Source organism: Electrophorus electricus, chromosome 9 (genome assembly GCF_041902795.1).
Source record: "Electrophorus electricus isolate QZ-2024a chromosome 9, ASM4190279v1, whole genome shotgun sequence".
Taxonomy (NCBI): Eukaryota; Metazoa; Chordata; class Actinopteri; order Gymnotiformes; family Gymnotidae; genus Electrophorus; species Electrophorus electricus.
Window position 1 is genome coordinate 8,092,501 of NC_137505.1, and position 15,000 is coordinate 8,107,500.

Here is a 15,000-nt window from a genome sequence, read left to right on the forward strand (position 1 = left end):
AGCTCAATAAATTTAGACATTAATTTTTGTACAAACTTAGTTGATAAAACAAGATAATTAAAACTGGACAAATTGTAATAATTGTAATGGTTAAAAAATCAAAGTTATAAATTCTAAAAGGCAGGCATGAGTAACAGTCAAACTCTAAAAAATAACTGTCCACTGCCACTCTGAACTTTCCCTTATAAAAAAAAGATTAATTCATTGGGAAGAACAGCCTTCTTCATACATTAAAGTCAGAAACCTACTTAGAGCACCTGTTTCACTTTCAGCAGGTCCCAGAAAGCCTAGCCAAGCTTCAAGTGACCTCAAATCCCATTTCATTCTGATAGACATAGTACCTGTGCAACTGGACTGGCTGGGGACCAGGAGAAGGTCCAGGATACCTGGAACTGGCTATAGCTCACAACCAAAACCCCGATAGGTGGCTACTTATGCTGGGCAAGGTATTCCATGCCCAAAAAGGTGAAACAGAATGATAAAGGGTTAGGGATAACCCAGGTTGCGGTACCTGTCACTGAGTTCATGTTAGCTGAGCAGTGTTCAGGTACTCTGTTGAAGACATGATCATTGTTCCCGTCCATGGAAAGTTCAGGAAAAGACATTAATGTCTGCCACCTTTGAGTTTGATTCTCTCTGTTCAACCCTCACAATTCCAGAATTCACCCACGACAATTCCAAGTGAACCCTTAAAACAATCATCTCAGACCTGAATGAAACAAATTATTATTTAATTCACAAAAACAAATGTTTTGTACTACAAATATATTTTAAAACTTAAAAAAAAAATACTCATAGTTCTTGGTTTTTTTTTTAGTGCATACAGACTTGACAAACGCAGCTATTTGTGGACCTCTTCCTTTCCCAGTGAACGCGTGTGCGCGAGAACATTTCTTTAAGTCAACGTGAATTTCAGGACCAGAATGCAATACCTGAACTGAATGAAATACCTGATCTTCTCAGGCACATTTAAAACCCTCACATGTAGGTGTTATTAAAAACAAGCAAAAAAAAAAAAAAAGGTTTGTTTAATTTTTGTCTTCATACAATTTTACACTCCAGATGTTTGTACTGACCCGACTGCATTGAAGGCATTAGTGGATTTTAGTACACAGGGTGGTGCTCTAAAACTTTGAACCCTAACCCTAACTCTGACCCCAACCTAACTCTAACCCTAACCTAACCCTAACCTAACCCTAAGCGTAGCCCTAACTCTAACCGTAACCAACCCTAACCCTAACTCTAACCCTAACCCCTAACGCTAATGCTTACCATAACCCTAACTCTGACTCTAACCCTAACCCTAACTCTGACCCTAACCCTAACTCTGACCCTAACCCTAACTCTTACCCTAATCCTAACTCTGACCCTAACCCTAACTCTGACCCTAACCCTAACCCTAACTCTGACCCTAACCCTAACCCTAACTCTGACTCTAACCCTAACTCTGACCCTAACCCTAACTCTTACCCTAACCCTACCTCTGACCCTAACCCTAACCCTAACTCTGACCCTAACCCTAACTCTGACCCTAACCCTAACTCTTACCCTAACCCTAACTCTGACCCTAACCCTAACCCTAACTCTGACCCTAACCCTAACTCTGACCCTAACCCTAATCCTAACTCTAACCCTTACCCTAACTCTGACCCTAACCCTAACCATTACCCTAACCTTTACCCTAACCCTAACTCTGACCCTAACCCTAACCATTACCCTAACCTTTACCCTAACCCTAACTCTGACCCTAACCCTAACCATTACCCTAACCTTTACCCTAACCCTAACTCTGACCCTAACCCTAATCCTAACTCTAACCCTTACCCTAACTCTGACCCTAACCCTAACCATTACCCTAACCTTTACCCTAACCCTAACTCTGACCCTAACCCTAACCATTACCCTAACCTTTACCCTAACCCTAACTCTGACCCTAACCCTAACCATTACCCTAACCTTTACCCTAACCCTAACTCTGACCCTAACCCTAACCATTACCCTAACCTTTACCCTAACCCTAACTCTGACCCTAACCCTAATCCTAACTCTAACCCTTACCCTAACTCTGACCCTAACCCTAATCCTAACTCTAACCCTTACCCTAACTCTGACCCTAACCCTAACCATTACCCTAACCTTTACCCTAACCCTAACTCTGACCCTAACCCTAACTCTGACCCTAGGACTGCACAAGAATAATTAAGTGTAGGATCTTCAAAAATACCTTTGATGACTGCACAGGGTACAGGAACCTTGCAGACTTGATAATCCAATAAAGAACTGTGCAGATTATACAGGTCTGGATTATATAATGCCAGTCAGAAGTGTGGCAAATCCAGTTTGAAGTGATCTTGACTTTTTTTGGAGTGGGGGTTAATTCCAACAAAGGGTTTGGGAACTTATAAAATCTGCCACGGAGCAAAATATAGTTTACAAAGTTGTCGGCCCCTGATACATCATTATGGTTTCAACCTCAGAGGGGTGATCTATTCAAGTTCCACCAAAGACATATTTACTTCAGTCAGAGTTTAATATCACCGGTGAGGATTACAAAAAATGATAATCCTATTTCAAAAGATTGAACTGACCCACTTAACAATGAAGATATATAATAATTTACAGAAATGTATCAGTATGCAACACATTAGCTGCAAATATGATGGATTCGTGGCAGTTTGGTCGTTTAGACAAATATAAGAACAATCCTACCCAGGAGACCAAACACTTTATATCAGGGACCAAAAATGAAATCACACACACACACCCACACACACACACCCCACCCTCACACACACACACACACACACACACACACACACACACACACACACACACACACCTTAGCCACCTACTCAGGGTCTAGTAATTGTTATTTTATCCATGAATATTTTTATGAATATAAGGCCTAGCTTTCTGGGTATACTAGCTGCTATACCTTTAAGATAAGGTGCTGCATTTCCATGGTTACAGCGTTGTTTCTCTGCTCCTCTGGAGACAAGAGATTCAAAGTCAAAGACAAAGTCAAATTTATTTATATGCTTCTAACATCAATGCTGTCACAAAGCAGCATTAGAAAGGTCCCACGAGAGCAAGCCAACAGTAACAGTGCAACAACTCCACAAGGAAAAAACCTCAAGGGGAACCAGAATCAGAGGGAGAGACCATCGACCTCAGGATGACACCAGAAACCACAGCATGAACAAAATCAGCAAGAATGAATAAAATACACAAGAGATCAACTAAGCAATAGAACTCTGTTCTGGGCTCCTAAAGGTGTGATGACTATAAGAGAAACCCAACTGGTGCAGGAACGACCCAGGAACAGCTTCCCAGTCAGGAACGACCCAGGAACAGCTGCCCGGTCAGGAACGACCCAGGAAGAGCTGCCTGGTTGGGAACGACCCAGGAACAGCTCCCCGGTCAGGAACAACCCAGGAACAGCTGCCCAGTCAGGAACAACGCAGGAAGAGCTGCCTAGTTGGGAATGACCAGGAACAGCTGCCCGGGCAGTCCAGAGCCTTCTCCATGGGCAGGAGACCTTCCACCAGTGACTCTGCACTCCACACCACGATTTGGATCGTCCCCTTACATGTCTCCTGCCAGCTCGTAGACATGGGGACAATGGACTATCAGGAATAAAAAAGGTTGTGTGTGTTTTATCAAGAATCTGTAACCTTAATCATGTTAGGAGGAGATGCAGGGACTGATAGATCAGACCTGCTGCAGTGATGGAATGGAGGGGCCATGTGTACAGTCACAGAAGGTCTGAGAGACACACAGAGAGTTGCTGTCTAATCCACACACACACACCACACTCTCCAAATCAGAATGGACACGGATGTAGATGGATTTGGATTAAGTGTCCAAGGAAGGACTGGATCATGCTCTGCTGTGACAATTTTTATTGGCAGCTTGTTTTCGGTGCCATATATTACTCACTGCACTGCATACATTTAATTTGATCATAAATATAAACAGTTAAGCTTTAAAAAATGTACAATGAGGGGTATTGGTATTGGCATTAAAGTTTTATATTTTTATATAATTTGTAACTGCTTGGAGATGGGAGTAAGGATATTTCTAGAGCAATATGTCTTGCATTTCACCATGTTAAAATAATGCAAGTGTATTAGGACAAATTATGACCTAATTCAGTGCTTTTACATTACCCAGATGGTTAGATGTTAGATAAACCATTAAATAAATACATTTTATAGAGAATTAACAAAAGACTTCTAGTGCTCTATCAACATTCAATTACATATTACTATCAATTCCATATTTGTACACATACAGCGCATGTGTACATACATTGTCTCTACAGTGTGCTTTATGTGTACAGCATTGCTCTGCTTTTTATGGAAGATGTTACTCTTTCCCCTGAACAGAATGAAGATGTTGTCTTGCCTGAGAAGAAGACGTGATAGTCCAAATCTAGCCTAAATAATGTATGGTAGAAGGCAAAAGTTATAAATGTTTCTAAAGTTTCCTTTTACCTCAGTAGTTTAAGTTTGCTGTTCAAAACTGCTCCAGAAGGGATGACACAAATAGTCCCTGATTAGATTCATTTCACATTAAACCTTCTGAAACAAAGACAGTGAGCTGGAAAGCACATTCAAAGCATCCTGAAACCAAATGTGAACCAAATGTGAACGCTCTCTAGTGCAAACAGACCCGCACTGCAGAATACACCTAAAGCTCCTGCCTCAGCCTTCCATTGGGTGGTCACATGTCTTTTCTCACATTCAGTCTTGTACCAGAGGTCTGGGAGCTTGAGGGTGCGGCACATGCGTTTTTGCTGTTCCAAGGACTGTGATCTTCTGGACTGAGACAGATGATGTCATTCCTGGTCATTCCTCTAGATGACGGGCCACAGCCACGAGTAGCCCTTTCATCACCGGGACATTCTTAGAGTTAACCTTTCATTCTCTCTATTTTTCCAGCTGCCATTGGCACTGCCACATCTAGCACTGCTGCAGATTTCTTCATCTTTTCAATCTTGATCCCATGAATGCTGCACATTTAAGTTCTGTGCTTCAGTCCTGCAGTTTCCAACTATTGTTAGGATTGTCTTATGTCAGCCACCCCTGCTATCTGTCGGTGGTACAGTCCATGGAGGGGCTTATCCTGCCTTGGCACCTGCTCTGTTTCCATGGTGATCACCAGGGGGGTTTCTAGGATTTAAACATCCAGGGCTAGTAAGGAGGCCTACAGGTATTTTGATATTTTGATATTTATAAGTAACCTTTTCACACCGTTTGAAGATCACAATTTAAGATGTTTATCAACATAGATCAAGTGTTGCTTAACAAAATCCTATTAGCTACCTATTAATCAGAATCTAACCAGAGCATGGCTTGTCTTTAAATTTCAGCTTGAAACCCTTACCTAAAGGGTAGAGGAGAAGACATTTGATCAGAGCTACATACTTCTCTAAGCTCCCTGAGCACTAGGTTAGTTTCACAGCGAAGTGGGCTAGAATAGTTATTCATTACCTCGTTATCTAAGGCTGTGAGGTACCTACGTCTTAGCTTGATATCAGCTGATATAATGATATCAGTTCAGGTGTTCATGTTCACTAACAGCAAAAAGTTACTTATCTATAAATTAGCTGCTTTTGTGAAGAATCTGTGTAGAATCTGTGTGGAATCTCCACCTAAGCTCCTTATGATACTACTGTATAAAAGCACATATGTCCATGTCATCTACTTTCTGCCTTCATGCTTCGTGAGGGTCTAATAGGATGAGTCTGGGTTTGGTGATACCGTAGTGTGAATGTTAAAACAACAGAAGTTCTAAAGCACACCATTCTAATAAATCTGAAAACCCAACCCTACCAACACCACTGATCACAATGTTCCCCATCTAACTGAGGCGCTCCCTCATCCTCTCATCCTCCCTCATCCTCTCCTCCTTCCCACTGGGTGGATCTTGGGTGGAGAGCCTCATGCATTGTGAGTTTTCTGGTCTTGACATCATCAGCTTCCAGTTCTTCTATTGGTCAGCTTATTGTGCCTGCTGGGTATTGCTCCCATTTAGGTGTGTTGTGAGGACCTGTCCTACCCTGTGGTTAACAGGTTAACAACTTTAATGTTGCTGTCCTTGTTTCCGCTACATGGTTCCTGTGTGTTTGGAGACTCCCCAGGTATTGGTAGGTGTCCTCCAGGTCTGTCAAACAGCCTTCTGGAAGTTCAATTCCCATTGTCCTGATTACTTTTCCTTCTCTTATTATCAGCCAACCACACCTCTCTGACGGCCGATGGTGGTACCGCTACTGAATCAGTACGCCGTACCCAGACGTATTGCTGATCCGGCTGTGGATGTTCCGGCCTATGCAGAACATCAGTGGGGACAGCGTATCTCCTTTATGGTCACCTGGGCAACTGTCTGTGAGTTGACTTCTAGTGTTGTCCTCCAGTGTTCCACAGGAGATCAGGATGAAGGCTCTAATGGTCTTATAGACTTTATCCATTTGAATACCCAGGTGTGTGGTATTGAGCTGTAGGCTTTCTTTTAGTCAATCCAGGCAATGTTTAGGTTGGTCTGTCTGGTCTTACAATCCTTGGGGTGTTAACAATCCCGTTCTGAGTAGTCCTCGTGTTTTTGGTGTTTAGTACTCTGACAGAAGCTTTCGTGCAGTAGTCTGTAGATGCTGAGGTCTTTTGTGACCAGTACCATCTGTTAGCCAGCCCAGATGGGAGCAGGTATTTCGCAGGTGGTTGTTCTGCTACTCAGCCATGCAGAGCCGTTAAGTTCTTTAGCCAGTAGGCATGGCTAATGCACCGTGCCAGAGGATGATGTCATATGTATTTGGACAGTTATATTTACCCATATTCCATTTATCTCATTGTAATACAAAATGTTTGAATGTTGGGTAACTAATTACTTGTCTTCTCCTCATGTGTAGTTCCCTCATGAACTTTATATCCCTTCTTCACATCCCATCTTCACATCTCCTCTTCACATCCACTACTCTTACCCTCTCTTTCATTGGGCATGCCGCTGTACTGGTATTTCATTAGCTCCATGTTGTCCAACTTTGTTCATTTATGGTTTGTTCCGGTAGCCCAGTTACCACAGAACTGTCCTGGTTCCTCAACATTTGAGACGGACCTTAATCCGGGCCAACATGACTCTCCTGATCCATACGTTTACTGCAGTCCTTACAGAGATTGTAGTATTACACATTAGCAGTGATGTTTCCATATGTTAAGACTACATAACATATACGGCCAACTGACATGAGTACAGTCACTCTGCATTTATACTGACCTGAGTACAGTCACACTACATTTATACTGACCTGAGTACAGTCACACTACATTTATACTGACTTGAGTACAGTCACACTCTGCATTTATACTGACCTGAGTACAGTCACACTCTGCATTTATACTGACCTGAGTACAGTCACACTCTGCATTTATACTATCATGATATGATACACTTGGTGTTTATTCAAGTGTAGTGACATAGTAGAAGGAGCCAAATGTTGAAAGATGGTGAGGAAGAATGGTGCTCCCATAACTCCTTAAAGGTAATAGTGCAACCATGCTCAGTGTGTGAACAGGACAACCATGCTCAGTGTGTGAACAGGGCAACCATGCTCAGTGTGTGCACAGGGCAACCATGCTCAGTGTGTGAACAGGACAACCATGCTCAGTGTGTGAACAGGGCAACCATGCTCAGTGTGTGAACAGGGCAACCATGCTCAGTGTGTGAACAGGACAACCATGCTCAGTGTGTGCACAGGGCAACCATGCTCACTGTGTGAACAGGACAACCATGCTCAGTGTGTGAACAGGACAACCATGCTCAGTGTGTGAACAGGGCAACCATGCTCAGTGTGTGCACAGGGCAACCATGCTCAGTGTGTGAACAGGGCAACCATGCTCAGTGTGTGCACAGGGCAACCATGCTCACTGTGTGAACAGGACAACCATGCTCAGTGTGTGAACAGGGCAACCATGCTCAGTGTGTGAACAGGACAACCATGCTCAGTGTGTGCACAGGGCAACCATGCTCACTGTGTGAACAGGACAACCATGCTCAGTGTGTGAACAGGGCAACCATGCTCAGTGTGTGAACAGGACAACCATGCTCAGTGTGTGCACAGGGCAGCCATGCTCACTGTGTGAACAGGACAACCATGCTCAGTGTGTGAACAGGGCAACCATGCTCAGTGTGTGCACAGGGCAACCATGCTCAGTGTGTGCACAGGGCAACCATGCTCAGTGTGTGAACAGGGCAACCATGCTCAGTGTGTGCACAGGGCAACCATGCTCAGTGTGTGCACAGGGCAACCATGCTCAGTGTGTGCACAGGGCAACCATGCTCAGTGTGTGCACAGGGCAACCATGCTCAGTGTGTGCACAGGGCAACCATGCTCAGTGTGTGCACAGGGCAACCATGCTCAGTGTGTGCACAGGGCAACCATGCTCAGTGTGTGAACAGGGCAACCATGCTCAGTGTGTGCACAGGGCAACCATGCTCAGTGTGTGCACAGGGCAACCATGCTCAGTGTGTGCACAGGGCATTTGAACTCTCAGATACAAAAATTCAAACCTGTCGAATCACGATTCAATTTAGCTACTGACACATTATCAACAAACATAAAATAATATCTAATGTTTAAGGGAAAACAATGTTGCCATGTCACAAAAAAACACCGGATGTTACAACTAATAAGACATTTTGTGTTGACTGTAGCTGTCAGATTTACATTATGCAAAATAATAATTTGTGCCCAGCTGGCCCCTTAATGAACACTACAGAAATATGCTGTGCATAAGCTAAAATATAAGCCTATTCATCCTTATCCTGTTTATCTTGGTGTGGTTCAGTTTGCAAGTGATAATTATGCTCGAGGAATGTCAGAAACTGTAGTCTATAACTGCATGGTTTCAGCCCAAATAAATAAATAAATGTCCTTAAAAAGAACGAACTACATTAAACTTTGCCAAGAAAATAAAAATAGATACTTTAGAGTATCTGCACTATTTATTTACAGTTCTTCCCACTTACTTCAAAATAACAATAAAAAATGTTTTTTAGAGGAGATCTTATTAAGCCATACAAGCTACACTGATAAATACAATTTTCAAAGATAAACAACAAAAAACAACTTGAAAACAGACTTTGGTATAACACTCCCTGTAGGGACATGCGCGTGTAGACGCTGACCGGCGTATCTCCATCTGACGGTGTTCTGTTTCGCCTGCCCTGGGACATGCTACATTATGGGTAGAGAGAGCTGGACTCAAGGCTCCGAGATGGCAATCAGCCCCCAAGGCCAATTCATTTCCACCTCTGTCGTGGAGAGTCCGGCCTGAGTGCTCTCCTGTGAGGTCACTGAAACAGATCCCTATGGATTGTATTGCACAAATCAAGACCAATTTATTGTGTAATGCCCAAATGATTCAGCGGATAAAATCTATGCAACTAATGCAAGCTTGAGTTTCAGACATGTCCATGGCTCCACTGAGATGACTGGCCACATATCTGTCTGCTGTTTGCTACGAGACTGCATTACTTATACCCCCGTAGACTGGGGGTAGTACACGAACAATTCAAATTGATTTATTTTTTTAAATAAATTCTCCACATGCAGGTTCCATGTTGTAGTAGAACCCGACCGACATGTTCAAACTGCTCAGAGCACCCTGCACAGTCTCAGCTCAGACCAGGTACCTTAATGGATTCAGTTTGGTCTGTTGTTAACACAGCAAAAACCTTCTCAAACCTTCTCAAGCCAATGTATAATTAAATTTGACAAAACATAAAACGGGCCTGTAAAACCAATGCTGTAGTGTTACAGAGCCAAGTTCTAACAGGGTGAATGTGATGTGAAGCTATTCAGTGTGACATGCAATACTAGTTCAACAGCAGGTGGCTGGAGCCATCCTGTACCTGTTACCATTATCAACCAAGTTTTCTTTTATGCCAAATTCTGACCAGGCAGTTTTCAGCACCGCGGTGGTCCTGACATGGGTGCTGCAGTGGAAGCGCTGTGGTTAAAGTACTTGACTAGTCATTAGAAGGTTGCCAGTTCAAGGCCCACCAGAGTTGGAACCCTAGCATTCTTAAAGCAGTAAATGAATCAGTAAAATCTTTCCAAATCTGTGACCCTATTTACACCTGGTCTTTTCATGAGACTCATCAAAATTGTCTCCTGGTAAGATTAAACTTTTATACAGTTCAGTCAAATGCATCTGAATCAGACTGAAATCAGATCAGATAAATCCATTCACATTTCCTGATAGTTTCTTGTGTGGTGTCTCCTTTCCTGTGAAGGATGCAGCTGCTTTGAAAATTGCAGCTTTGTTTGACAGTTCTCATTTTCTTAAGGTTGACACCAACTTCAGAATTTAGATGCGTTTACACTTATCTGGTATAAATGCATGTCAGACTTCAACTTCTCTAAGTGGTTTGAGTTGCTCACATCTAAAGTGATCACATCATGGGTGTATTTACACTCCGGGCACACAGGTGTAAATGGCGTCTCTGCGAATGTTTGTCTGCACAGATACTGCCGGGGCGAGGACAGAACTTACACTGTTCTGCATTGCTTTCCACACAGTCCTCTGGCAAGCCGTGTTCAAAAAGAGTGAGAAAAAATGAACTTGAAATGAAGAAAAGAACCAGAAAGAGAGAAAGAGAAAACACAGACATGGAGAAAAGGCAACATTTCAACTACACAACTAAACGCATTTGTTCAAATTGTATGGGTACAGCGAGTGAGACTATTTAATCATCGTAATTACAAACCTTTTATCAGCCTGGATTTGAAAAGAAAACTTTGTGCTGGGTTTTTTCCATCAGTAGAAGCACATCATTACCACTCAATGTCAGTCCCTGACAGCTACGCTGGGAAGCTTTCAGCTAAAGTTAAACCTGCTCAAGTCTGATTTGATCACAGATCAACTAGCTCCAAGGTCAAATCTGACAGTCTGTCAGTCAGAGAACAGAGACAAAACAATGTCTGTTCTCTTATAACCAATATTAGTCTCAGCCTGTACCATTTCCTCCCTAGTCACATGTAGAGTGATAAACACTGCTGGCATAATCAAAGCAGCTTGAAAACATTTTTCTCAAGCTAGCATGTGATAAAGTTCATTAATTTGTGAAAAATAAATCAACAGAGAAGATCTAAGGAAGATGGAAACATGTTGGATATGGTTCTTTGAACTGAGCAAGTGCAGCATGTATGTTTCAGTCAACAATGTGAAGTGGGTGCGAAATGAATGATGTTTGAGCTGCAGGACATGTGTGTTGGTGGGGTTTACCTCCCTTACCAGACGGTTGAGGCTAGTGCCAGCAGCGGTCGTGGGCAACTCCTCGGCGCTGTAGGGTCTGAAGCGGGCATTAAAAACGTCCGAGACGCCGCGGGCAGATCTGCTCATTCCAGAGGGCTTGGGCTGGCCACATCCTTGGAAAACCTGCAATTAGACAGAGAGGACACGTCCCTGCCTGCAGCTGGATCCCGATCCTCCACAGAACGGGGAAAGAAAACAAGGTAAACAAGGTTTGCATTCCAGAATGCAAGGAACACGCCACATGCACAGCCCATGAAGTCCCACAATTCAACAGCAACTAAAGACTCCAGTGATCCGGCCAGTCTCAGTGAGGTCTGTAAATTGGGGCCTGTTTTAAAAACACATGTAATTTTCAAGGCTTTAAAGGAAGGGAGACAGTGACTAATACACAACGGCAAAACTGCGAAGCTGTTGCTATAAACAGAGCAGGATTAGCAGTTCCAGCCTAGCGCTAACCTGAGGCTAACCCATCTGCACTGTGGTCCATCCACATGCCACCTTTTTTTGTCTCTGTAAGAACTACAATTAGTGGTCAAAACAGAATTCAGAGCAAGACAGGGAATAGATTAACTATTGAGTGTATTTAGAGGTGCACATTTCTGTAAACCATCAGCAACAGCATCATTCATTATACACAGAGCAGTAACTGGAGATAACAATGTTTGGACCTTTGGGAGTGTCAACACAGAAAACCACAGATAAAAATACAGGACTTCCATGTATATAATCAGAGAAGGTAATTTGATTATTAAGATAAGGCAAGCTGCCTGGTGGATGATGGGGGAGGGACAATATGGGGCCTTATTAACATACTTGGTAGGAGAGCTGCACACTTTTCTCTTGCATATTCATGATGGCCTCTGAGATCTTCACATCGATTGGCTCCATCACAGACTCTATGTTGAAAGGTCCCTCCAGCTTTTCTGTCAGAAGTAGCATGGCATCTGTTAAATCAAGACACAAACATAAAGGTGAATTGTGCAAGAACGAGACAAAGAGATCAACAGTGAGAAAGAAAGAGACAGACAGAAACAGAAAAATAGTGAGAAAATGAGAGACTTTTTCTGGATCATGAAACAGCCCAGCTCTGCTTCTGCCAGACCTCAGCACACATTTTGCTCATGAAACACATCTGATGTGATACTCATCCACCATGTTCCAGCAGAGAAATAATCAATACACACCTTACAGAAGGCCCCTATGCATATCAAATGAGGATTTACACTTACAGCTGATGCTTTTATCCAAAGCCACTAACAGTTATGACTGAGCACAGCTTGAGCAATTCAGGGTTAGGGGCCTTGCTGAGGGGTAACAGGGGCAACTTAGCAGTGGTGGGGCTTGACCCCACAACCTTCTGATTACAACACAACTACCTTAAGTACTGAGCCACCAGTGACAAGGGGCTACTTTTTCTACTTCATTTGATTGCTGGATAGTGACAACTACACTATCACATTACCATTTTTTCACTAGTCTTGTAATATTCAGGAGCAGATTTTGTGTAAGATACCATTCCCAAAAGCATATATTAACTGTCACGGTCTTGTTGGGCAGTTGGGTGAATGTTTATTTAAACTGATGACTGGGATATGAACTGAGATTTCTTCATGAGATCAGTCAAGATCATAGAATAACTAGTTATAGCTAATAGCTAATTATAAAGATAATAGCTAATTATAAAGTTAAAAAATAAAGATTGTTTACAAGAATTCATGTGCAGTTATTGCTGACATAAGTTGCTTTTATTTTTGCTACATTCTTTGGTTTCTTATTTGTCTTGACCTTATTGAAATTTGAAATCAGATTCATAGCCATAAACTCATATCCTCTTCTTTTGACATGTTAAGATGACCTTTATTTGTAAAGGCTGGGACTGAATTCCACCAGAATTCATTAGCCACAAACTCAAAGTCATTTGAGACCCAACTGCAAGTGACCATGTCAGTGGAGGAACCGATGGTAACATCCTGTCCATTGGGTCCACGGTCCACTACTGGGCCCGTGTTCTCCTGTCATGTCCTTATCCCATCCCATCTTCTGCAGGGGACCACGGAGCAAAGCCAGTCCTGTAGCCTTACATTCCCAGGTTATCTAAATGTGGTCGGAAATGGTATTGCATTTCATGCTCTAAAGAACAGTCAGGCTGGATTTAGGATGAACATGCAGAATGTAGCCTGGAGAATGTGTGTACGTTACATATGAGGCAGAGTTAAACCTCCTGCAATCAGTGAGCCTGTTTACATTACATATAAGGCACAGTTAAACATTCTGTCCTCTCAGTGACCCTGTTTTCAATCATTAATTTTTTAGATGTCAGACTACAGTAACATCCCAATCCCAAATGATCTGCTTTCTGTTTTGCTGCTGGTTGTTTTTTTGTCTTTTTGTCTTTCACCTTCAGCATTTTCTTGTGTGTGTGTGTGTGTGTGTGTGTGTCTGTCTGTCTGTCTGTGTGTCCAGTAGCTCCAAGAAGAACTCAGAGAGGAAACATGGATAAGAAAGATAAGAGGATGTTGAAACTGTCTGTGTGTGTTTTTCTGTGTGTGAGACTCCACTGCATACTAAAACACACCAGAGCTCCCCTATACTGCACTCTAGAACACACCATTGCTAATGTCCACTGCACTCTAGAACACACCAGTACTAAAATCCACTGCACTCTAGAACACACCAGTACTAAAATCCACTGCACTCTAGAACACACCAGTGCTAATGTCCACTGCACTCTAGAACACACCAGTGCTAATGTCCACTGCACTCTAGAACACACCAGTACTAAAATCCACTGCACTCTAGAACACACCAGTACTAAAATCCACTGCACTCTAGAACACACCAGTGCTAATGTCCACTGCACACTACAACACACCAGTACTAAAATCCACTGCACACTACAACACACCAGTGCTAACTGCACTCTAGCACATGTTGAACTCTACTGGCCTTAATCCTACACTGGAGGTTGCCTCACATTGGTGACCAAGGCCTTTTCTTTTCTTTTTAAAACTGTGGCGAATGGCTTCTGTCCAGCTAAAAGACAGTCCAGCATGTGCCAGCGTCTCCTCCTCTGCATGTGGTCGGTTGGCTGAGCAGAACTCAGATACTTGGCAGCATCTCCTCAGGCTTCTAAAGCTTGAATTAACTATCATCCTAAGACATGAAGCCCTTCTGAGCAAGCAACAGTGTTTTATTAGATTACAGACTCTTTTCAGAGTTAAATCCATGTTTCTATATCCAGCACAGAGACGACATTCTGCATCTGTTTTAACTGAGGTTCTGTGCTTGTCCTGTGAACGATGATCATTTATTGACAAATAAAGAAAAACAGCTCCCTTCCCTACATTTACATTTACGGCATTCAACTGACGCTTTTATCCAAAGCGACTTACAATTATGACTGAGTACAACTTGAGCAATTGAGGGTCAAGAGCCTTGCTCAGGGGACCTTCAGTGGCAACATTTGTCATGTTTTCACGAGAGCGAAAACAGCTAAAATACCAATAATCATCTTCTCTGGCAGGTGGGGGAGTGCTGACAAACCCTCTGCTGAGCCCTTAAGGTGCGGCCAACCAATGCCAGGTCCAAATTACACATCAGCAAAGGACTGGGACAGGCTTGCTATTAGAAAGACATCAGCTGTATTTCACCCCACACACAGACTCTGGCAAATCTCACCCGTTAA

At 42.9% G+C, this 15,000-nt stretch overlaps 1 protein-coding gene across 1 annotated transcript in view; it reads right to left on the bottom strand.

Annotated features, from left to right (window-relative positions):
- The window catches only part of gpc6b (glypican 6b), a 42,358-nt gene that overhangs the window by 6,231 nt on the left and 21,127 nt on the right, over positions 1–15,000 (bottom strand). The window contains exons 5-6 of the mRNA XM_081720307.1: positions 12,129–12,259; positions 11,295–11,438 (exon numbers count right to left, since the gene is read on the bottom strand). Coding sequence (XP_081576433.1) covers positions 11,295–11,438; positions 12,129–12,259 — 275 coding nt within the window. The remainder of the gene's footprint in view (positions 1–11,294; positions 11,439–12,128; positions 12,260–15,000) is intronic.